The sequence below is a fragment of the Cottoperca gobio genome, chromosome 1 (genome assembly GCF_900634415.1).
Source record: "Cottoperca gobio chromosome 1, fCotGob3.1, whole genome shotgun sequence".
Lineage (NCBI taxonomy): Eukaryota > Metazoa > Chordata > Actinopteri > Perciformes > Bovichtidae > Cottoperca > Cottoperca gobio.
Window position 1 is genome coordinate 16768051 of NC_041355.1, and position 25406 is coordinate 16793456.

The window sequence follows — 25406 nt, forward strand, 5'->3', positions numbered from 1 at the left end:
AAACGTTAGCAAGAATACAACTCACAAAAACATAACTTCTACAAGAGTTTCTTACCATTATATAAAAGTTATGAATCGTATATATATAGTTTTTAAGACACATTTCATTTCAAATGAAACAAGCAAAGAATTCAAGATGACTTGCTGATTCGTAACCTTTAAGTCAATCAAATCATCAAATGTATCCCTTTTCATAATACTAAATGCAGAAAATGTCATTCTTTGTAAAAAAAAAAAAAAAAAAAAAAAAAAAGAAGCTACCTACACATTTAGTCAAAAGTACATACATAATGCTTCTGACATGCACAGACTGAAACAGCATCAGATTACCAATTACAGTAGGACAACAGTTTGTAGTTATAGGAATATACATGAACAAAAAAAAGATTACTTTCTCTGCTCTACAGAAATAGAAAAGTGTAAACAAAAAGAATATGCGTGTGTGTTTCTAGTCAAGCAGGGAGGGCTCTGAAGGACGTATGACAGTGGGTCGGATGGGAGCACCTGGGGGTCTTCTGCTGTAGGAAGAGAGAGGAGGAGAGGTGTTGGGGAGGGGGAGGAGGAAACATGCAAGGAAAAATATCATCAGATAATCATGCACCAAAGATTCCCAAAACACCAAAAGCCAGAACATACAGAACAACCCTTCACCTGCAGTCACATCAAAGTCACATGGTGGGTGTGTGTGTGTGTGTGTGTGTGTGTGTGTGTGTGTGTGTACGATTTTACCTGGGAATCCCGGGCGGCAGCGCAGGAGGCACGCGGGCCGGCCTTGAAGGTACTAGAGGCACAACACCAGAGTCGCCTGCGTAGGCCGTTTGGCCCGGTGGGCGAGACGGCACCGGCGGAGCTCCGAATGCTGGTGAGGGGTTGAGAGGGGGCGGAGGACCCGGGGTGGGCCCCCTCACTGCTGGGGGTCGGCTGGGAGGGGGCGCTGTTGCTGAGGCAGGGCGGGACGCCGGTGGAGGACTGAGACAGAGAGAAAGAATGATATTGAGAGAAGAGTTATATTTCAAAATAAGACGCCCCTGATTAAACCTTCAGGCTGTTAACATGAGAGAAAATGATCACTGTGCATGTTTTTATATTAAATGTTGATGTCATATGTTAAAACCACAGTTAATTCACAAAGAGGTTTTATGCATATTTTGATCATTCTAGATTTTTTAGACCATTTTAGATTCTGATTTTGTTTCCAGTTAGTTTGTTTTTTACATTAACACATATCATAAACAGCAATCTTGATCCCTCAAATTCGTTTGCATTTTATGAATTATGAGCAGGAATGTATTCAGGACAGTAGAAACATCTACGTGTCAGTGGCCTCTGGTGGCCAAACTATGTAATGGTGACACTGTTTCTAAAATACCTCAAACCTAGTTTTTGCATGTCGGCACTGACATTTCTTGATACTTACACTAATAATGATTCACCTGCAATAAGCTAATACCGGCAGACATATTTGTATGTATTCATGTTTGTTACCTTGGGTCCTTGGGAATCCAGTTGTCGTCTACTGGTGGAGGTACTGGGGTAGAAATAGTGGTAGTGCTGATGTCTCCGATGAGGACGAGGGCCTCTTTCAAAGCGTGGTACATCCTCAGCATCTCATCTCTCCTCTGAGCCTGCTCTGGTGACTCCTCCATCAAGCTGCCCTGGTCCCCGGCCGAGTACAGGTAGGCCAGCAGCTCGGAGTGGATGAAGTCCTTCGCCTGGAGAAGGGAAACAAAAAGAGGAAGTTAATACAGCGAGACTGAAAAATGACTTTACAACTAATTTCTCATCCCTCTCTCGATCTCGAGTATGACTAAAGGGAGAAGGCACAGATAAAGCTGAACACGTACACTGTTGATCATGAGGTGCATGATGGTCTTGGGCATGAGGTCTCTGATGGACTTGTTGACGATGCCGATGTACGAGTCCACGAGGTTGCGGATGGTCTCAACCTGCCGCTCCAGCTGCGGGTCCATGGACACGGTGTCGCTCGGATTCATCACATCTTCGCTCGCAGGCTGGAAGGGACCGAGACAGAGGAGGAGATGTCTTGTTTGTTAGTGTGATGCATTAAAGGCCCTGAAAATGTATTTTCTCCCTCAGATTGCTTCTACTACTCTGAGGGATGGCTTCCTACACAAACACACTATTGTTGGACATCATTTTGGTTATTTCCCATGTGAAAAATGTGATGTCACACACCTCTGAGCACCAATCAGGATGAAGCAACATTTCACTCGGAATCTGATGACAGCTGTCAATCAAATCTGATCAAAGCACACACTCACTGTGCTGATTTGGCAGATTATCTGAGGGTTTGAGTATTAAACTCTTAAATTAAATCAAATAAATAATGGCTAAAGATGTCTTTTTTTAAATGTTATTGTTAGATTAATTGACTTTTTACTGTTATAGAGAAAGATGTAAAGATTTAAACTGTTTTTTAATTTAACCTTTTTAACTAACAGATGGCACATCTTTCAGTTCTGGACCACAGTAATGCAAACACAGTTTAATGCACATCTTCTTTTTCATACACACTACTCCAGTATTTTGATCATGAATAAGATATCTGGTTGGATAAGCTCTCTTTAGTGAATGACCTGAATATACTGGCGTGGAAGGTAAACATGGGTTAGCTGTGATGGCCTAGATATTGAATCCCCAGAGGGCAGCAGGGATGCAGGGCAGTGAATCAAATGAGCAGTTGCACATATGGCAGAAAACAAAGAACGTGTGCTTTTTAAAACTTTGTTCACACACTAATTTTACCCAAATATAAGCCAACTGCCGACAAAACTCTCTGGTAAACATTTGTCCCAATGTGCAGTGTATCTTTAAATAATGAACACCGCAGGCCGAAACATTAGCATGTTTGTTTGACACGGCCAGTAAAATTGAGATTAGTCTACATTGTTCTGAAGATTTGTGTGTGTGCAACCTTTTTAACTTTGTGTATTCAACACTGCATCTTTAAATATCCTGAGGCCACATTTAAAGAAATGCTGCAATGCTTTGTAAATACACTCTAGTGTACCTGGTCTTTCTCCGGGTAAACACCAGCTCTGAGGAACGAAGCCTTCCAGCTGTCCACATCCTCCTGAGTGTCACATGCCAGCTCAATCTGACGCAGGTCTTTATACACATTCCTGTAAGACACACACACACACACACACGTGCACATTAACCAAAGATTAGAACGGATGAACGCCGGAAACATGATTGTTTTAGAGGATCACAGCATCCGCACCTCTGTTCCGTATTGAAGATGGCAAAGACATGTTTGCTGGACATGAAGCTCTTCTCCACATCTCTCAGCTTCAGGTTGTCGAGAGGCAGCATGTACTTCTTTTCTTTCTCCTGATAAAACACATGGTATGACAAATATAAAAGAAGGCAGACTATAAAAAAAAACCATCAACTCATCAGAGCAACTTCAAGTGATTTCTTTAAAGAGGTACAACAAGTAAGATTTACTATCCAGTGGCAAATAACTCAGAAATTACTTTAGGAGATGCTGGACATTAACCCTACTTCCTCTCTATCCCATGGAAATGAGGCGAGCAAACATTTACTGTCCCGTAAGCAGCCTTACCTCCTCATCTTTGTACCAGGAGAAAGACTCAGCAGTCAGGACAAACCAGTAGTCCTTAGATCCCCCCTTCATGATACTGATGTTGATAGTGAGCCAGCCTCTGCGGATCACCTGCACACGAGAGCCCAACAGTTGACTAAACTACACAGCCCACAAGAGGGGTAATATGTATCTACAGAAAGCTAAACAGAATACTAAAAACAAATGAAAAAGAAAAACATAGACATGGACAGAGAATTGGCATCAAAATACAGCACAAAAGACATGCAAGTGCAACAGTATTCTTCATAAATAAAAAATAAAAAAGAGCACAGTGCAGTCAGATCAAGTTGTACTGTAAGAACGGAAAATACACAACAAACGTAGCGACTGAGAATAAAGGATGACAGGATCAAATGAAAAGTCACCTGCTCTGTTTCCCTCTCTCTGTCAGACTGACGGACAAGAAGACAAAGGGGACACACAGGGACAATGAGTGGACATACGCAACACCCTGGTCTGGGTGGTGTAACCACGAATGTATTGTGGAGTCGGAGTCAGCCGGGCACAATTTGTCTCAGTTGCAAGCTGTGGTGCTGCAATTGAAAGTTTATCTGCGGCCTAAAAAATAATTTTCTCCATAGACCACCATTATAATCAGAGCCGTTTAGGCAGAGAGGAGCTCAGGGCCAAAGAGGACGGAGATTTGTTTTACATTTATATCAGACAATCTACTTTTAAGAAGTGGTGTAAATCACAAGTTTTGCCACGATATGAACTCAGTTGTGCCTTGAGATTTTGGCTCGGTCTTTGGTGTGCCTTGGCCACAGAAAGTTTGGGAACCACTGTCCTAGATACATCGATCTATATCGTTACACCCCTAATTTTAAGTAGGTCCCTCTAATGCCTAAGCACGCATTTCATATAAATAATAATTGCACTTACTTACAGTTTATTTGTTCACACTAGCTGTGGAATAAACAAAACATGCTACTTATGTTCCATCACATCCCACATATGATCAAAACAACACTGAATCCAAACAAGATGAGAAGAAACATCTTTTGGCTCGTTCACTGGGTGAGAACCTTGGAAACAAATGGAAAGACCAGCCGCCAACTTGTTAACATGGTGTCCGGTTCTTATGATGATACATCTATGAGTGTAACTCTTTCACTTCCCTCTTCTTCATCGAGGAGCATAAATCTGGTTGCTCGACTCCCCCACCCACCCAAAGAGGAAGTGACAAGTGGAGGTGCAGCCAGAGGGTACGGTACTTACAAGAATCTCTCCCTGTGCCATGAAGAGGAGGAACAGAAGAGGACAAAGAGGAAAGGGAAATAAAGAGAAAAGACAACAGGGGCACAGACAGGAGTGTGTAAATGTGAATCAACAGAGGGCAACAATGACAGGGCAGACGGGCTGAGACAACGACAGAGAGCACAAGAAATAAAAGAACAGCAGGAGAAAGCAGCTGCTGTGATGCTGCAGTGAGGGCTTTGTGTGGTGCTTCTGTTTATACAGCGGAGTTACCTGATTGGGCATGACTCTCTTCTTGGTGATGTTTGCAGCAGTTCTTTGCTGGGCACTGCAGGAGAAAGATTCAATAACAAAAGCATATAAAATATTTCTGATATATGAAGATATGTATGTTTAACTCTCAATTAGTATTAACATAGAACATCTAGCATTGGTCTTTTTTTCCTCTCTATAAATACTTAATTTCTTCTCAACACTACAAATCATTTGAACATTTCAGATGGAAAGCATAATGGTCTTCACATTTGATTGAACAATCCCTACGCATTGACTGGCTGGATTTAAAAGAGAATAAGGTAGCTCCTAATGATTATTTTCCTAATTGATTGATTTATCAATTAATCTGCTGGTTACTTTTTCGATTAATAGGTTTGTCTACAAAATATTTGAAAATATTGAAAAATATCCATTATTATGTCCCAGTGCCCAAGTTGACATATTGAAATTTCTTGTTTTATTCAGCCAACAGTCCAAATATTTAGTATCATATACAGTATGGCAAAGAAGAGCATCACGTCTTTGCTTAAAAAGATAGAGAATTTAAAGTTTAACAGAAAAGCTACAGATTCATTTTCTGTCGATCACCGATCAATCGATTAATCAACTTATGGTTTCAGACCTAGAGACCTTCATGTCTGGTCCTAATGAAACTCATTAATAAGTATTTAGAGTATCTTACTTGGCAAATCCAATGAAGTCCTCATGATTAGTGTTGATGTAGGAGAGCTCAATGTCAATCAACAGCAGCACCTGGGAGGCAAAACATTACACGTGTTATGTACACAGAGAAGAGAAACTGTACAAATGAGCTGCATCTTTTTTTCTCTCACACACACGCACACACACACACGCACACACACACCTGGTCTTTGGTCTTGCTGTCTCTCTCTCTGACATAGGTGGTGACGATTCTCTCTGTCTCTTCTCTCAGTCGAGGGTACGATCCCAGCTGTAGACCCACACACAGAAAACACACGCACTGCTGCAGGCACCGTGATTACAGGACACACACCTGTGCAGGCTTACACAACACGGCGACACTATGTAACCCCATAAGCAGCTACACCCAATAACCACTGACGGTAAATATACAGTATGAGGCAGGGCATTTGACACAAAGACTGAGCAGGCATGCACTAAAGAGCTCCGCATCAGCTTGAGATTTGTTGTCAGCTTTAGATGTTACGACAGCAATTAAGCTTTTACAAGTGTAAGAAAACCGTAAGCATTAGCAATAGGGATGCAAATCTTTCGGTATCTCACATTTGATTCTCGATTCAATAGTGCTGCTAATTTCAGGATCTACTCCAGTCTGCTGTGCGCTAATAAAGGAGGTGTGGCGAATTATGGCATGAAAGCAAAGTAAAGTTTGTATAATGTATGACACAACTTTGACTTGGTGAGTAGGGTTACTGTCCATCAGAATAGATGTTTGTGAATAGATTCAGAATCTCGATTCTTAAATGAAACTATTATTCGCCCCTTATTAGCATAATATAATCTCAAGATGATAGCGAGTCTCAACAAATCAGGGAGGAAGTAGGAAAAGGTTAAAGTCCAGAAAGAGATGAAGATTGGGTAGGGTATGGTGGAGTCTGGGGGATACATTATTGGTGTCAATGGTGCAGGAAAAGGGGGTTTCACAGGAGAAATACATTACAATCTCCCGACAAGACAGGGTAGAAACAGCCACCAATTCCAAGCAGCCACAATTTCTTAGTGTGAGAGCGGGGATCTAATTTGATAGGTGAAGCAGGGTGAGGGGTTGTTATGTAAATCACCAATCACAGTGGTGATGGGGTAAGAGGGCTGGTAGGGGGCCATGATCAGTACGGGAAAGGGCTCTTTTAGATTCGTCATTAAAGAGGAAACCACAAGGTATGCGGGTGGGAGGTGAAGCCTTCAAGCAGCGGTGAGGGGGAACGATCAACAATAATAGACAGTGACAAGTTAGTTGATTACATTTTTGATTCCTTTCTTTGATTGCTCTCTATCAGTGTTTGCCCTCTCTCTCTCTCTCTCTCTCTCTCTCTCTCTCTCTCTCTCTCTCTCTCTCTCTCTCTCTCTCTCTCTCTCTCTCTCTCTCTCTCTCTCTCTCTCTCTCTCTCTCTCTCTCTCTCTCTTTGATTGCTCTCTCTCTCTCTCTCTTTGATTGCTCTCTCTCTCTCTCTCTCTGTATTCATCTCTTTTAAATCTGTCTCTCCACTGCTCCTGTTTACCTTTTCCGTGCACTTCCTGATCAGGGCGGCAAGCTCGGTGACGACGAGGTCGACACATTTCAGACAGGGGTCTTTCAGCTTAATGACCTGCTTTTTCACTATGGCCTCAAACGCCAAGTCTGGGGTGAACAGGCCTGTCCTGTGGTGGTGAGGCATCATGGGAGTTGGAAGTTTAATGTCAGGTGAGGGGAGGAGGCAGTGTAGCATGGGCCATGATGAGGAAAAAGGGAACAGTGGCAGAATAAAAATGGAATCCAAAGTTGGATGGAATAGTTTGAGGAAGAAAGAAAGAGTTTCAAAGAAAGGAAAGGAATTTTGAAGATTGAGGAATATGAGGAAAACACAGGTATTTTAGTTAGTTCTACTTCACGGGCAGAACAGAAACAAGCTGCAGGTTCTCAAAAATGTTAATGGGAATTCCAGCTTCCCATTCATGTGTATGTTAAGAGTCAGCCTAGGCTACAGCTTTTTAGCCATGCTAGTAGCATGGCTCTATGGATGGCAATGTCAGTTGGTCCAAAATATCTCAACAATTATTAGATGAATTGCCAAGATATTTTGTACAGATGTTCATGTTTCCCTTTTTCTTTTCTATCTGGCCAAAACACATTACTTTATTATTAGTAATATTAGCATGCTAACATGCTAAACTAAGATTAGCATGTTGACGTTAGCATTTAGCTCAAAGCACCACTGTCCCTGAGTACAGCCTCACAGAGCCACTAGCATGGCTGCAGAGTCTTACATCTTTCAGCTGTAGCCTGAAACCAAGCCTGCAGCTTGTTTTGTAATGAACCTTTTCAGGAACATGTAACAGCCCGTCTGTAACCACACAGCCTTTTAGAGACACCACTCCAGTGCACTGAAGTACAGCCAGGACATTCAAATATACCTACTGATGTTCATGCAAGTGAACTTCAAAGCAGGACTGTAAAAGCTGAACCCTTTCTTTGAGTTCTTCCACTTTATCTTTTATTCCAAGATGCCAAAATTATGTCCAAAAGCACAGAGTTAAAACAATTAAATAAAACAGCTGCTTTTTTAATCAGTTTGGCATCAAAATAGCAGCTGACAGTTCTGAAGTTGGCTGGTCTCTCTGTGGGGCGTATATACGGGTGTGGCAGCCAGGCAGGAGACCATGCAGTGATACCTTATTAGTGCACTGTCTGACTGTGTTGATGAGCTCCTGGATGACCAGGTCGATGCATTTCAGACAGGGCTCTTTCAGCTTAATGATCTGCTTTTTCACTATGGCCTCAAACGCCAGGTCTGGGGTGAACAGGCCTGTCCTGAAGGACATACAGACAAGACGGACATGGAGACGTGGAGCAGGAGAGGGGGGTGGATAGACACACAGGAAGAGTGTGAGACAGGCACTGAGATGGAGGAAGACACGAGTAGACAGACACTGAGGAGGACCAAACGAGGAGTAGTGGAAGAAATCAAGTGAAGTGAAAGACGGCTATAAGGCGAGAAGCCAGGGAGACTAAATAAAAAGGTTCACAGAAATAAGAAAACAAAGACAGACAGAAGAAACTGCCCACTTAATGGAGACATAAAAATCAAGAAACCTTTAGACAGAAAGAAGTACGTCTTTATAAAGCTAATGGACACAAACAAGGAAGGAGAAAGCTGGCAGACATGTGAGCAGACATAAAGAAGGCAAATGTGTGAGACATGATTGTGCTGTTTGCCGGCTTGCCTGACTCCGTGGATATTCTTGATGGCGTAACTGATCTCTTTCCGCAGCTCCTTCTCATCAAACTCCATCTAAGACAAACAGATACACATGAAGCCAGACACGAGGGGCAGTCTGTGGGTTTGTGTGCCGTTTCTTAGCGTTGGATTTACAAGAGAGCTTAGGCAACATAGCTACAGTATGAGACCAGCATTTATAAAGATTGCCACATCAGTAGTGTAAATACAAAACAGTCAGAGACCACATCAATGACTGCTTGAGCCACCCTTAGAAACTAAACATCCTTACGACAGTTGTTTTTCTATTAACGGGGCAATAAAAGAGAGCAATCCCTTGCTAAATGAAATCACAAATATAAAATCTGCTGACAATCAAAAGAACAACTGTCATACAATCAAAAAGCATAAAAGCAAAAACAGACTAATGAATCTATAAAGAGCTATAAAACACAATGATAATAATCATGATGAAAATCCACATCACCGGTTACCTTCACCAGCTCGAAGGGAAAGCGCTCGTGGAAGATGCGGTTAATCTTTGCTCCACCGGACAAGTTGGAGGTGTCCACCTGATCCCCAGATCCCTCGATGCACTTCTCAAAGTCCACGCCAAACTGCTGCACCATCCTACAGATTGTACGTCGTATACATGAAATGTCTCAACTTCTTGGAATAATGTGTTTGTGTGTCCGTGCATGTACTGACTGGAGCAAGGCCTTGGTCTTGCGCGTGGGGTCGTCAGGGCGGAAGTTCTTGTACTCCTCCACCTCTTTCTCCAGTGACAACAGCTGGCTTTGCAGCTTACTGCGTAACCCTGGCAACGTGTCACGGATGTGGTTGGTAAGTTGCTGTAGAGACAAAAAGAATACATTTTATTATACAATAAGTCACTGTAGCTATTTGTATTATGACTTAAGGAAGATGTTTAGTGTTGAGGAGATCTGTGTGTTTATGTCTTACCATGTGTGCTTTTTTGGGTAAGATGTCACTTACAAAACTCAAAAGGACGTACAGTGCATGTCTGTATGTGTGTGTATGTATGCGGAAGTGTGTGTCTCACCTGATTGAGGGTCTTCTGCAGGTGTGGTGTGCCCATGCGTTCTGCAATGTGTCTGTACCCGGGGTGGGACAGGAAGAACTTCCTCTCAGCAGCCAAAGCAGCACGGATGTCTTTCTTTCCATCAATGTCCTTTTGACTGCGGTTCACCACCCCAATGTAACCTAAAGAAAGAACAAGTGTCTGCTGTTCTCCGTGGGTTGTAAACCAACATTGATTGCACAGGATTTTCAAAGAAATATTAAATTATAACGACTTCTAAAATTGTAGAGCTGGGTATGAGAAGAGCTGTTCATCTGATGTGGGTGTAAACACAATCAAATTAAAGCTGATCAATTTAATTTCAAAGCCAATGTGTAGAATTACAGAAAAATACATTACAAAAGTCACTGACTGCTCTGTACTGTACTGTATGTGTGGGTCTGATAAAGTGATTGTACCGGTTAGTAATGATCAGTGTGTTAGAATATAACTTTGGGTTAGAGGTCGTGACATTTGCCATGTTCATAGGGTTAGGGTTAGTGGGCTGTGATTGGCAGGTCCCTGTAATTCGTACAATTCGTACTCATAAGTGACAAAGAATTTGTAATGTGTTTGGTGGATTAAAATAAAAGCATTTAAAATGTGCGTGTGCGTGGTCTCACCCCTGCGGAGCGGCAGTAGTTTGTTTTCCAGGATGTCTCTTGCGTCCGTCCCTTCATCCATCAGGTCCAGCTTGGTGATCACACCAATGGTCCGTAGACCTAAAGACAAAGACGTCGTCGCTTATAGTGAATGATGTTCTCATCGTCACATAGAAACAGTGATTTTAGGATTTACACAGATAATTAAATACAATTATTAAGGCCGTTATATTCTAGTAACCCGCAGTGGAACAGTGTGTTAACAGTAATTTGCAGTCTAATACAAACTTAGTACTTACAGCACACAGTGCCTCAAAGTTATGAATGTCTACAGCAGTGCTAGCCTCTCTGTGAAGCTGTACTTTAGCATAACAGAGCTAACTGCTCACAATGACAATGCTAACATGTCGATGTTTAGCAAGGGAGAAGTTTACCATCTTGTTCAACATCTTATTCCAGCGTGTTAACATGCTAACATTTGCTTAGCAATATTATTATTATTTTATCTGATGATGGCATTAGATGAAAAGTTAAGGGGAAACTGTAATTATTATTCATTCTACAATTACAAGCCTTTACCTTTAATAACAGCTTCTGGATTGAATAAAAGAAGACCAAAGGTGGGGATGATTCATTTTAATTATATTTGCACTAATCTCATGTAATACATCTATGCTTTCAGGAAGTCTTTTAATAATGTAACTGTTAATTATTCTGACGAGCCGGCTCCTGCACTGAGGCAAAGATTAATAGAAAGAAGAAGAGTGATTATGGCTGCAAGATATAGCAAAAAGCAATTAGCTTTGTACCAAATTAGAGACAAGAAATATCCAGAGAAAAGGTACCAAAAGACATACAGATTAATATGATCGTACACACGAACACGCACTCTCCTCAAGGACCCCTTACCCTGAGGGTCCACTTCCTTGGAAATCTTGAGCGCGTCAGAGTTGGCCAGGTCAGTGTTGGCCGGAGTAACGGCCAGGATCAGACAGCTCTCCTTGGTGATGAACTGCATCAGCATTTCCATGATCTGGTGCTCGATGTCGTGAGGCTGGTCTCCCACGGCAACTTTGGTCATCCCCGGCAGGTCAATTAGGGTCAGGTTCAGCACTGAGAGATGTTGATGTTGAAGGAATCAGACAGATGTTGGAAGCGTGCACCTAGAAGGCTGCATTTGTATTTGTGTGTGTGTGTGTGTGTGTGTGTGTGTGTGTGTGTGTTACCGTTAGGGGAGTAGACACGGAGGTTGATGGGGATGGTGGAGATTCCTTTGTTGGATCCGGTGATCCTGTCAGTCTCTGCTTCAATCTCCAGACGGACCTCTTCAAAGTCCACAAACTTACGACCCTTACAGTGCAGGAACTCTGCATACTCTACACAGAGGAAATGAAAGATTTAGACAGGAGACATGGGTTGATAGGAGATGATAGAATATAAAAACAAATACGATAAGATGGGCGACAGAGAGAGAAGGCACAAAGATGGTGCAGGAACTTTGAGGGACTGAAATCTAATTAGTTTCAGAAAACATGTTAATAAGTTGTTGATGATATTGATTTTATTGTAAATCTTTTAAGAACGCTTGTGTGAACCAGTTGCACAAATAGCTCATGTGTACATTTGGATGGTTATACAACTACATTTGTGTGTAAATTGTGCTGACGATTCACTTCCATTTTCCCACATTTTATTACCTTTTGCACATGGAATAAATTGATGCCTAATTTTGGCTACACACATCAGACTATGTCTTGGGAAGCCTGGATTTAAGAGAGCAAACCATTTCCCGACTGTTAGACTCATGCACTTGCCTGCTTTACAGTTAACCAGCTGGAGGATGAGAGGACGACGGGTGACGATGCCAGATCCTCTGGGCAAGAAGTCCCTGAGAGAGAGCGAGAGAGAGAGAGAGAGAGAGAGAGAGAGAGAGAGAGAGAGAGAGAGAGAGAGATAAGTTGCTGTCACTTGATCGGCGGTGCTGCTCTCAAAAGTTGAAATTATTTCAACTTTGACCTTGATTGCCGCTGACCTTTCAAAGCTCAACCAATGAGATGACAGTTGTATGAAGCAGGGGAAGTAACCATAGAAACAAAACTGACTAGCTGCCTTCATCGTAAGGCTCTGCACCCGACCTCTCGGTGAGCGCAGAGAATATTTCCTATCATAAAGTATAATACACACTTAGGGACGAGGACATTGACTGGTTAATTTCTGCTTGGCTGTCGGACATGTGTCACAACAACATGTCAAATCAAAATGTTGAAATAAGAACAAGAGGAATCGAGTGCACTCATTATTCCACAATGATGCTTTTTCCTCAGTAAGTAAATACCAACTAGGGGTGAAAAAGCCCACAAGCATTATGTCTTCAAACATTCTCATATCTAAGTACTGAATATGTGTCAGCTTCTACTAAAATAAATAGCGTACAAGCTCTAAAATGTATCCCCAGTGTCTACGCATGTACATGTGTGCATTATTGATGCAAGGCAAAGATTGAGTTACAACCCCATTCATTATAAATAGTGAGAAGAAAGAAGCATGTCTCTCTGTTTCCACTTCTCATTGCATTCACGCTCATCCGAATGGAAACTCCTGTTCAATAGAATTGTGATCATTTCCAGGTCACTGACTACACATCTCTCCAGGCCATGACAACGTGTCTGTCTGTCCTTCTGTCTGCCAGGTCAGCAGCAAGACTGAGTTGAATTTAAGCGGAAGGTAACACACACACACACACACACACACACACACACACACACACACACACACACACACACACACACACACACACACAGTGTGCCTGTTGTCCACTGCTGACAGAGCAGTCAGGATGTTACACAACAGTGATTCCCATCCTCTTTCCTCATCTCTTCCTGTCACTTACGACAGTACGACATGAATAATACGATGACCACCAACACAGTTAATCAACAAAAAAAAAGACATTTATCCAGAAAACTTCCCAACCAAACATTTGCTGCTGTTTGCTCCTTAGATGTGAGGATTTGGACTCTTCTTGTTATTGGTATTAATCAGTGGTTCCCAACTGCAGCTGAAACAATTGGTAGATTAATCGATTGACAGAAAATTCATCTGCAACAACTCTGAGTATTGATCACTTCTTCTAAAACTCTAAAAAGCGAAATATTTTCTGATTCCAGCTTCTTGTCTGTGACAATTTGGTACGTTCCTGTTTTCTTTCCTTGCACACCGGACTGTGGGACATTTTCGACCTTTGGTTGGACAAAACAAGACATTTGAAGCGAAGGTGAAGACATTTGAATTAAGTCAATATATAAAAAGATAATACATACATAAAATGATGGGTTAATAAATAATGAAAATAATCCTCAGTTGCAACCCTTTTACAAACTTCTCTGGCTTCTGGCCTTTGTCACAGCTTACACATGAGCACTAAAGAATGATTTCCCCCTCGAAACAACTCAGATTGTTGTGCTTGAATAATTGTTAGAGGCCTGAAGGTAAAAACATCCAATAATTGACAAAAAAAAACAAAAAAAAAACAATGGGCCTCATTCACCAACTGTTTTGGATATGTTAAGGATATGACTTTTGCAATTTTCACGAAGATTGTGAAATTCACCAATGTTTTCTTATTTGGGATTAGTTCTTAGGTAAGAATAGAATCTACACACACTCAAGAGCACACTTATGTTTGTGCATAATTGTTTTTTTTTTTAAATGATAAGATTTATATTGCAATAGTATTTTTATCATTCATAATATTAGATTTTTTTATTAATTGTTTTCAGTATTCTACAGGGCTTTAAGATTTTATTTTTATAAATAAACACTACACGATCACTTCAACACTGAACGAGTAATAGCATCCCACGCATCTTCCTTTGTGTTATTTTAAATCCACTACTGGTGCTACTAAGTTTAACAGAAGCTTGTTTGGCGTCCACTTCAGAACTATTGAAGTTTTAGCTTTTTTAATTTAGAGCCCGGTGCTCCACCCTCTTCAGACGTTCGTTTCTTGACTTAATTCTCTCAACTATTCTTTTCAATTTCTGTGTGTGCACACGGCCATGCAGTCTCATGCCCTTTTATGGCGATTGGCAGGGTCCTTGCTTATGCTAATTAGGATCAACTGGCACAAGTTCAATATACGAGGACAATCATCATTATAAGAACACGGGTACGAACAATTCTGCGGTTTAAGAACACGTCATGAATCCGACGTACATTTTACTTTGCAGCTTCCTCAAGAACAAATTGGAGATCAAACTTAGTTATAGAAGTTATTGGTGAATGATGCCTAAGGTTTTTCTCGTGAATCATCTTGTGACCCATTGGAAGGGTTCCTACTCCAGTTTGGGAACCACTGCTTTATACGTTCAAGTGGAAATAATAATTGATAATCATCAAAATAACCTTTAGGAGTAGCTCTGAATGACTGAGGCCAACTCCAACTAACTAAAAATGAATAAATAAAACTGATCTCACGAGCCAATGTTACACTACTGCATGTCAGTATAGCTAATTAACAAACACGAAAACAGCTAAGTAGCCTTCTGTGGGTATCTGGTACCCAGTGTGTCATATACATATGACAGTGCAGCTGGTGACATCACTGATGACCCCAACACAGGCACATCAATGCCCCTACTGTCTCCCCAAGCCATTGCTTGGGACTCAGAGACAAAAGGCAACAGGAAAAAAAGGAGATGTGGCTGCCTAATCAACATTCCCTATCTCTTGGACAACAAGTGAAATCATTCTGACTTGTAGAACAGTAAAGTATTCCCTCGTCTGGGCACCTTCACTTGGAGATAAAAACACAAAGCTGCTACGGATATCTTCAGTAGATTAGGCCTCTACGGCAGCAACATGTCTTCTTCCCCTTCCCTTTCCTGATGAATAGATTTTCTCCCAAGGCTTGTTTTATGTATTTTTAACTACAAAACAAACTGGCAAAGTGATTGTTTTCTACATGGTTAAAAACTGAGCAATGATTTTAACATATGGCATTAATGGAACATTTGGTTTGCTGCTAATTGTCATCAAAGGGGGTTCACAACTGCTCATTCAAATACCTTTGTACTTTTTCATCAACCTCACAAAGAAATTAAGCAGTGCATGCTGTGAGACATTTTTATTTACACTGTCTGTATATTTGCACTGTCTTATTCAATACAATAGACCAATGTAACCAGCCAACAATCCTTTTGTGCCTTGAAAGTAAAACATTTACCTGACCTATGTAATGTGAGGCCTATAATAAAGATGTATTTCCAACCCAAGCAAGCAGTCTCAAGGAAAAATAACATTTGTAAATGTTTGACAGAATAGGCCTGATATGAAGCAGCAGATCAGGGCTAATATTCCTGCTGAGGAAGTTACATTTTTATAGATTTAGGATGTGGAGCTCTTAACTGAAATCACTTTTAAAACCCCCCTTTAAAGTAATTTCCCCTCGGTTTTTGTCTCCAACAGCTGTTTTATTTTGCGTAAAATGCGTAATTATGGACTGTGAATAGCTCAGCACCAAAATGGAAAGAATCCGTTCGGAAAAACTGGGAGGCACCAACAGAGCGCGTAACCAAGTGCTTAGTTGGCGACTTTTATGCAAAAGCTCGGCGTAAAATAACAGCAGCAGTCACAAACTATAAAAACTAAAAGTTAAAAATCACATTCACAATGTCAGATTAATCAAAGACTACATATAAATAGTACAACCTTCCGACAAAATTCTCCAACACGGAGCTCTTCCCTGCGCTCTGGCCGCCGACGACCGCTATCTGCGGCAGATCCAAGTTGCAGGTCTGGCCGATGGAGCTGAAGGCGTCCTGGAGCTTGTTGATGAGGGGAATTAGGTCTTCCATCCCCCGGTTTCCCATGGCGGCACTTCGGTCAGCCCAGTGGGCTCTATCCTGCTCTGCTCCCCGGTCAAATAAGATCCAAAGGGTCGCTCTTCCAGCAAACCAAAAGTTCCCAGATGACACCGCAGTCTGTCAAAGTCTCTGTGAGTTTATTTCATTAAAACACAAGGCAGGTTCGAGTCAATAGTCCCGACTGCGGACAGAGCACTGGGAAGGTTATTAGCTGGATGATTGCATGATAAAAGTAGACACATTAAACCGAAAACTTCTGTCATCATCCGGTCAGGCGACACCCAGCCTCCGCCGGAGATTGTGGCTCCGCCTCCAGCCTCACTCTCCTCTGTCATTGGTCAGCTAGGACGTCCGTCAATGTAAAGAAATATGTCATAATGTATTTAACAATACAGTTTTTTTGACTTGCACTTTGAAACAGGAGGAATGAAAAGTCTGTTTGTAGTCATAATACAAATAATAAAATACTTGAATGGTTCATTTGCAATATATATATATATATATATATATATATATATATATATATATATATATATATATATATATTGCAAATGATTGGTTTAGTGTTGTGTTGGTTTATTTATTTTAGCCTTTCTGGTTTTGATGAACTCACTTAAATGTGCATCATCAAAAATACATTTAAAACATTACTTTCAAATTCACTTTCAAAGTAAGTAATGGGGGACACAAGCAACAGGCCTCGTTTTGTGTAACAATGTATTTAGAATTTAGTATGAAGCTTAAGTCTCCGTTATACAAGTAGTATAATAGTATTAGCCTCACAAACAGCGTATAAAAAGACAAACAGTGTTTTTCTCTGTATCAGATGGAGGTTGAACACATTTGTGAGCGCGGTGGCTGGAGAGTCGTCACACAAGCCACCTGCTGATCACCTGCTCGTCCAAAAGAGGACGCTGCTAAACAAAACCAGGCAAAGAAGACAATGTTCTCATAGATGTACTGTATCAAACTAGAAAGCAAGGAATCTGTCTGTCTGTCTGTCTGTCTGTCTGCGGGAGTGTGTGTGCATGTCACTTGGTGTAACTGGGGACCCAAGAAAGTGTTGATATTAAATATTCTTGTACTTTCTTTGAACTAGAAGAAGAAACGATCTATGATTTGTTGTATCACTGTATATATACCACAATATGTTGGACGGATGTTCAACATTAGGCAATTTAAGATAAAAAAAATTGGGCAAACAATTACATTTTGGGATAAGAACATTTTTACATGTTTTGAAGGTAATGAGAAGAAAAACGTGTTTTCTTTCTTGTACAGTAAATGTATTTTGAGGAAGATTCCACATTCCCAAGAGGAGACTCCAAACCAACATTTTGCATCACCAATATGGCGTCACGATAAGAAGCCTTAAGAATAAGAAGGCAATTTAAATAGTTTGGACAAATTTCTTATGGACCAATAATACATTATTTTGAATTTGCATCACTCTTTTTTAAATGTTTTTATTTTTCTTCTTTTTTTTTTTACTTTGTATATGTACCCCTGACATGGGCAGTTTACATTCTGTTAATGTACCTGTCTTCTTGAAAGACCCCAAAAAAGTGTATTTCTCCACGACACTGGGTGCAGCAGAAGGGGGGGGCTTCAGGGCTCTGCAGACTGAGTCGAGGGTGTCGTCTGCAGTTCAGACCTTTATGCTGCTCATACCTGTCAACCCTCCCGTTTTAGGCCTAATTAAAAAAAGTGTAAAGTGACCTCCGGTAGAGCAGGTGGCTGTATTATGTTTAACTTTAGCTGAAAAACGTTATCCGCGAGTAAACACAGAAGAAAACAGGAACAATAACACAGAAGAAGAAAACATCTGATGAGAGTCACAGTGAACAGGAGATAGATGGAGTCACAGTTGTACCTGCCAAACAAGTTAAAACTTTAAGTAAGTACCAATGAGAGGAGACCTTCCATTATTTATTAAAAGCAGAGTCGGGCAAACTCGTGCTTTTTGTAAAGTGTGCCATTCAGATGTTAGCTTTGCACACGGCGGAATAAGCGATGTTCGCCAGCAAGAATCGTCCAAGCACAAGCACGAGGCACAAACACATACACTGTCAATGACTTCATTTGTGACAAGAACTGTTTCGGAGGCAAACCAAGTGACCAAAGCTGAGGGAAAGATGTCGATGCTTTGCGCCAAAAATAATGTAGCCTTCAACTTCTGCGTTGATTTCAGTCGCAGTGTAGCGGACATGTTTCCAGACTAACATCGCAAGGAAGTATTCGTGGGGGAAACAAAAGCCACACAACTCATCCATCATCAAATAAATTGATGATAATAACTGATAAATAAAATACATAAATCTTATAAACATGTCTGTACAAGTAATACATACTTTAAATAAACATGTATTTCCTGAATGTATATACCCGTCCCTTATGTGTTTATGTTTACATTGGTGGCTGAGAGCTGTTAAAGTATGGGCGGAGTCCGGCAAAACATTTCCCTTATTTTGAAATTCCAATGTTGACAGTTATGATGATGCTGGATGTGGGATTTACTTACATTATATGTGTGCTGGATTTACTAACGTTACAACCAAACTTTTCTTCACTTCTCTGGAGTTCCCTGTATAACTTATATCACTTATAACGTTACCGCCAGGAAAATACCTCCATTAATTAAATCCATGCTTTACTTTATAACCCCAGTTTTGCAAAGCAAGCGGTTAATACAACTATTTGGAAATGAATACCTCCATTAAGTGTATTTCACCAGTGTTTCCGAACGCAAATAGCTGTGACTTAGGTGTGTGACACAAGTATGTTATTGTAGGTGTGATGTTCAGGGTTGAATGTGCCGAGCATTCGACCCCTGCATGGCCACTGCACTAGTTTTATACAAATGTCCTGTATACTCACTGTTCATCGCTCATTAGTTTGAATAGAAAACATTAGGATGTACTGAAAGTGGTGCAATGAGTGAAAGTGAGCATTGCAAGATAAGTACACTTAATTAAGATTGTTCATAGTACCGGCATGGAATATCTTTCCATTGGTATGCTGATGACACACTACTCTACATCAGAACTAACCCAACCCCCTCTGCACCTCTGCCATCATCCACATGAACCTCCTGCCTGGAGGAGATAAAGGTGTGTATGAAGCATAACCTCCTCCAATTAAACAGCACTAAAAAGGAAAAGGAAACGGGATCATATTACTCCTGTATTAGCTGCTCTGCACTGGCTCCCGGTAAAATACAGAATAGAATTCAAAATCCTTCTCCTGACTTACAAAGCAATAAATGGTCAGGCTCCAGCATATCTTAAAGATCTCATAGTACCTTATAAACCAATTAGAGCATTGCGCTCCCAGAATGCAGGGTTACTTGTAGTTCCTAGAGTCTCTAAGAGTACAATGGGAGCCAGAGCCTTCAGCTATCAAGCTCCTCTCCAGTGGAACCAGCTTCCAGTTTGTGTTCGGGAGGCAGACACCCTCTTCCCATTTAAGAGCAGGCTAAAGACTTTCCTTTTTGATAAAGCTTATAGTTAGGGCTGGCTCAGGTTTGCCTTGGATCAGCCCCTAGTTATGCTGCTATAGGGTTAGACTGCCGGGGGACACCTCCCTGCTCTCCTCCTTCTCTTCCTCTCTCCTCCCCTCCCTCTCTTCTTCTCCCTCTCTATCTGTATGCATTTATGTCAATGTAGGTTACTAACTCATCATCCGGGGCATCATCCCCGGAGTTTCTGTGTCTCCCATGTGGCAGGTTGCCTCTGATAAAGTTTACATCAGGATCATGAATCGTGGCTGCGCCTGCTGCCCTGGTCCTGCTGGACACCGGGAAGCCTTTTTGACCTGTATTCATCCATACTTTCTCTTTTTTCAACACAACATAATTTCTGTCAAATGTTGTATTTGTACTATGTTGTTTATCCTGTACACACGACATCTATTGCACATCTGTCCGTCCTGGGAGAGGGATGCCTCCTCAGTTGCTCTCCCTGAGGTTTCTTCCTTTTTTCCCCTTTAATTGTGGGGTTTCTTTTAGGAAGTGTTTCCTTGTGCGATGCGAGGGTCTAAGGACAGAGGGTGTCGTAACCTGTACAGTCTGTAAAGCACACTGAGACAAATGTATAATTTGTGATATTGGGCTATACAAATAAATTTGATTTGATTTGATTTAAAACTGAAGCCCTTCTAATTGGCACCCCACATCAGGTCCAGTCATCCATAACCTGCATCACCTTCTCCAGTCAGAACATTCCACTCTCATCAACAGTCACCAATCTGGGTGTTAAAATGGATCTTCACCTGACCTTTGAGGCCCACATCAAGCAAACATGCAAGAACTCCTTCTACCACCTGAAAAATATTGCCAAACTCCTTCCACACACCTTTGTATCCTCCAGACTTGACTACTGCAATGCACTTCTCATCGTGATTCCTAGCAAAAACATCCAGAAGCTGCAATACATCCAGAACAGCGCTGCTAGGATCCTGATGAGAGTGTGAAAGTACAAACATATCACACCCATCCTCAAATCACTGCACTGGCTCCCGATCTCACTCAGGATTGATTATAAAATCTCCCTTTACACCCATCAGTGCATTCACGGAAATGCTCCCTCCTACCTCAGAGAACTGCTCACCCCACAAACCTCCACAAGAAACCCCCGTTCTGTAAAGGCTAACCTCCTCCTTCCCCCCAGGACTAAGCTCAAAACCATGGGAGATCGCGCCTTCTGCTCCGCTGCTCCCAGACTGTGGAATGCTCTCCCTGAACATCTGAGGACGCCACAGACTGTGGATGATTTTAAAACAGGCCTAAAAACGCATCTTTTTAACAAAGCATTTTGCTAGACTTTATTATTATTATATTATTATTATTATTATTATTATTATTATTATTATTATTATTATTATTATTATTATTATTATTATTATTATTATTATTATTATTATTATTATTATTATAGTAAAGTTGAAAACAGTAGCAACCACAATAATTGGTTTTAAAATAACAGCATTTAAATATAATTGAGCGAAATGTAAGATTTATTGAGAATGACTGACCAAGCCAGACAGCAGTATTCTCAAACAAGATTTTAATCATCATATTCAGAGTACATTAACATAAATATTCACCTGTATATGTCACATAAATGACTACACATCCATAATAGATGCTAATTAGCTAACTGCTGAACTCAACATTGTGCCAAGTTATACCGTCCACCAGTCAAAAATGCTGCCAACATTACGTTTCTAGGACCTCGCAGTAATGGTAAATGGTAAATACACTGCATTTATATAGCGCTTTTCCAATCTAGTGAGCGACGAGAACATTTCCCATCATGTGAAGGCAGTTTAACAGCACAGTTAAAGGGACTGTTCACCCCCAAAGCCCCAAAAATGTTCCCTCTTACCTGTAGTGCTCTTTATCGATCTAGATTTTGTTTCTGGTGAGTTGCCACGTGTTGTAGATATCGGCCGTAGAGATGTCTGCCTTCCCTTGAATATAATGCAATTAGATGTCACTCGGCTTTTGGTGATCAAAGTGTCAAAAAAAGACATTTGAAAAATTCAACAACAATGTCTATTTCCAGAAATCATGACCCGGTTACTCAAGATAATCCACAGACCTTTTTGGGAGCAGTTTCATAAAAGGAACCATTTTCTTTCTACCGCAGAAGGAAGCGTGCATCCACTTATTGACGAGAGGCTTGTGCTTGTGACAGAGCGAGATGTAAACATTAATGGCGTTTTCCTCGGCTAAGTTGTAATGTTAGCTAGCTCAGGTGAGCTCAGCAGAGCTCTCACCCATGAGTGGATGAATGCTTCCTTCTGCGCGGTGACACGCTTGCAGGGTGTAGTTCGGTAGAAAGAAAATAGTTCCTACATTAAACTCTGTTATCTTTGGTAACCAGGTCATGATTTCTGAAAAGAGACGTTGCTGTAGATTTTTTCAAATGTATCTTTTGGGCGCTTTGAGCACCACAAGCCGAGTGCCATCTAGTTCCATTATATTGGAGAGAAGGCAGTCATCGATAGATAAACAATCTAGATGGAGAGAAAAAGCACTTCAGGTAAGAGGTATTTTTAGATTTTGGGGTGAACTATTTCTTTAACATCAACTGTCTGCTTTTTGACTTTGGAGTAGATATTCTGCTCTGCTTCTGGAGGAGGATCGGTGACACCCTGAGCTCTACTTATAGAGGAGTAGTCACAGTTTGAGGAGTCGTTTTTGTTTGTGTCACGATTCCCGTCTGTAGAGACAATGACAGAATCTGTCTGGAAATTGACGGTGGCATAGTCGAGCTGGTTTGCAGGAGGGTTGACGGTGGCATAGTCGAGCTGGTTTGCAGGAGGGTTGACGGTGGCATCGACGGTTGGCAGTGTGTCTCCTGAGCTTGCCTGCTGGTTCCGCATCTCTATCTCCTCATAGTGGTGATCTCCCTGATTTCCCTGCAGAGGAAGAATGGGAACAGTGCATGGATGCATAAAGACAAGGGGTGATAGATGCAGCTGTCACACTCATATGCAAACTCCTAAACACAAAAACACACACACACCTCTGTTTTATGCTCGGCATTTGTCCTCTGCTCTGACGATCCCTCTGCAGCACAACACGCTGATAAAAGATTTTAATAGATGGAGATAACAAGATATTTGTATTTGTTTGCATTCAAATACTCATCCCAGTCAAAATCATATTCACGTTAAGCTTTTGATTTATGTTTGCCTCTTTAATTCAGTCATTCAACAGTAAAATCACACAATCTGTTTTTATAAGCAAATATATTAACATTATTTTAATAGACTACCAACAATCCTTTGGCGAATAAAAAGAGAATTTAAGACAAGAAGAATGTTTCTAAAACTACACATTTTTAGCAAAATGTCCGTCCCTCACCTTGTGTCCTGGGGAGTTTGTGTCTGCACAGTACAAGTACAATCCCAAGTGCCAGTAATGCCAGACTCACTACCACAATGGGAAATATGACTAAAAGACAACAGTAGAAGTTGTTAAAGAAAACATGCTGTCAGCAGATATTTACTGTGCTCACGATTTGTGTATAAAGGAAATGTTTGTTTGTTATCAGTAGCAAACGATCACCTCGGTTCATGGTGGGACAAATCTTGTTGTTCAAATCTTTGGTTGTAGGTGATTTTTGTGCCATCGGAAGAAGACAGTCGGAATGTTTGGTTTTGACCAAACACATACACACAATCAAAGTATTGGAAGCAAAACAATGTTAATCATTAAAAAATGACATTATTTTATATTTATTACTGATGCATTAACATGTAAGCAGCAGTTTAAAGTCACAATCTTTAAGATTTTCATGAAACTAAATCTTAATTTGAAAGTTAACTGTATCTATTCTATCTATCTAATCTAATAAAATGCAAGTATCTCAAAATTGTACTTAAGTGTAGAACTTGAGTAAATGTACTTAGTTATAGTACATCGTTGGAAATATGTATATTTCTTTCTAATTGCAGCCATGGATTGCTCTCTCTTGCTCACTTTCTCTTTTTTTCAGCTCAGTTATGCAGCAGTGTGAGACACAACAACTATGAACAGACTTTTCTTCTATAGGTGAATTGTAATGCAAAGTTTCTCTACATCTTTTCATCGACAGCAGCACATACATGTTTTGATAAAATTATTATACTGCATTTGGCTCTCAGGTACAGAGTGCATAAGTTATACTTGTATTAAAGTAAAAGATAAAAGTGCTCAGGGTACTCACATACACAGCAGACGGTATTGAAAGGTTCACCACGTTTTTGATTGACACAGAAATACTTTTCAAAGTCGTCAGTGGTCAGCTTGTCGATTGTCACATCGATGATCTTCTCTTCTTCTTTATCTTTTATATGAAACCTGCCTTCAGCCACTTCCTTCTCCTCGTTTGAACGTATCAGATCTTTACAGGTGGGATAATCCTGCTCTTTGCACAGGATTTTCTTATCAGTTCTCTGAGTGATGTCTGAATAGTTACACTCGAAGTTGACAGTCTCTCCAACACTGGCACATATTTCCAGTGGTATATTGTCGTCAATGTCATCAAATTCTGAAAACATATATGAAAATAATTTTCTATTTTTTGATTATATTAACACAGAAATCTTTTATGTAAAAAACTGTTTTAACTTTTGAATAAAATAGTGCAAACATATAGTGTAGCACCCCCTCACACGTAGTAAAAGTATTTAACTACAATACAGCTGGATAGTTTGCTATATAATTATGCGTCATATTTTAAAAGCTGATCATATGTTTTGTAGATTCATTATAATTCATAATAATTCATTCATTGGCTTTACTCAACATAATCATCAACATTGTACCCTTTATGTTGAAAGGTCCTCCTTCAGTTCCTGTAAAAATTGCAAGAAGAAAAAGTTATTTCATCATAACACAGTCAACAAGATTTTAACAAACATGTTTCACACTCATCAAAGAAAAACACAAAGAGAAGTATATAATGCCTGACATGAAGTAAACGATGACTGTCAGTGATATTCTCATTATCTCAGTCCTGCTTTTCCAGCTTACTATAGTTTAAAACCGACTTCATCAAATATTAAAGCTACATTGAGTACATTTACTTCCTGTCGTTTGTCATGACATCAGTTCACTACAGTCTCTATGCAAATGACGGAGTCAGCTTCTCCTTTCTAGCACATAATTGAAACATTTGCATTTTAAAATGAGGATGTATTTTGTATATGCAGATTGAATGGAACAGAGAGAGAAAGGTAGATAGATGGAGATGGAGAGTGCTGACTCATATTTACAGTAATAACTGCTGCATCTCACGATCTCTTCATCTGTTCAGACGTAAAAACAAATAGGGTTGTTCACAGAAC

General features: G+C 40.6%; 1 protein-coding gene across 4 annotated transcripts; it reads right to left on the bottom strand.

Moving 5' to 3' along the window:
* Positions 1–233: 233 nt before the first annotated feature.
* On the bottom strand, positions 234–16830 carry dnm2b (dynamin 2b). 4 transcript variants are annotated; one of them, XM_029451858.1, is made up of 20 exons: positions 16414–16830; positions 12519–12592; positions 11931–12080; positions 11614–11817; positions 10726–10824; positions 10085–10245; positions 9730–9872; positions 9516–9651; positions 9029–9096; positions 7327–7465; positions 5970–6056; positions 5787–5857; positions 5102–5156; positions 3590–3700; positions 3245–3354; positions 3032–3143; positions 1845–2012; positions 1486–1712; positions 730–969; positions 234–515 (listed from the first exon to the last, which is right to left on the bottom strand). In XM_029451858.1, exons 1-20 carry the CDS (start codon positions 16572–16574, stop codon positions 449–451), a joined length of 2583 nt encoding a protein of 860 aa, XP_029307718.1. In that variant the 5' UTR covers positions 16575–16830; the 3' UTR covers positions 234–448. The 4 variants fall into 4 exon arrangements, with proteins under 4 accessions (XP_029307718.1, XP_029307633.1, XP_029307546.1 ...); XM_029451773.1 differs by having other exon boundaries at positions 234–518; XM_029451686.1 differs by lacking the exon at positions 7327–7465 and adding an exon at positions 8477–8615 and having other exon boundaries at positions 234–518.
* Positions 16831–25406: the final 8576 nt, after the last annotated feature.

Bases quoted from the DNA above. Each gene is read 5' to 3' on its own strand.
- dnm2b (XM_029451773.1), bottom strand. From the start codon at position 16,574: ATGGGAAACCGGGGGATGGAAGACCTAATTCCCCTCATCAACAAGCTC. The intron at 2,013-3,031 runs GTACACTAGAGT...GGTCCCTTCCAG, and splicing joins TTTACCCGGAGAAAGACCAG to CCTGCGAGCGAAGATGTGAT. The intron at 519-729 runs GTAAAATCGTAC...CTCTTCCTACAG, and splicing joins CTGCCGCCCGGGATTCCCAG to CAGAAGACCCCCAGGTGCTC.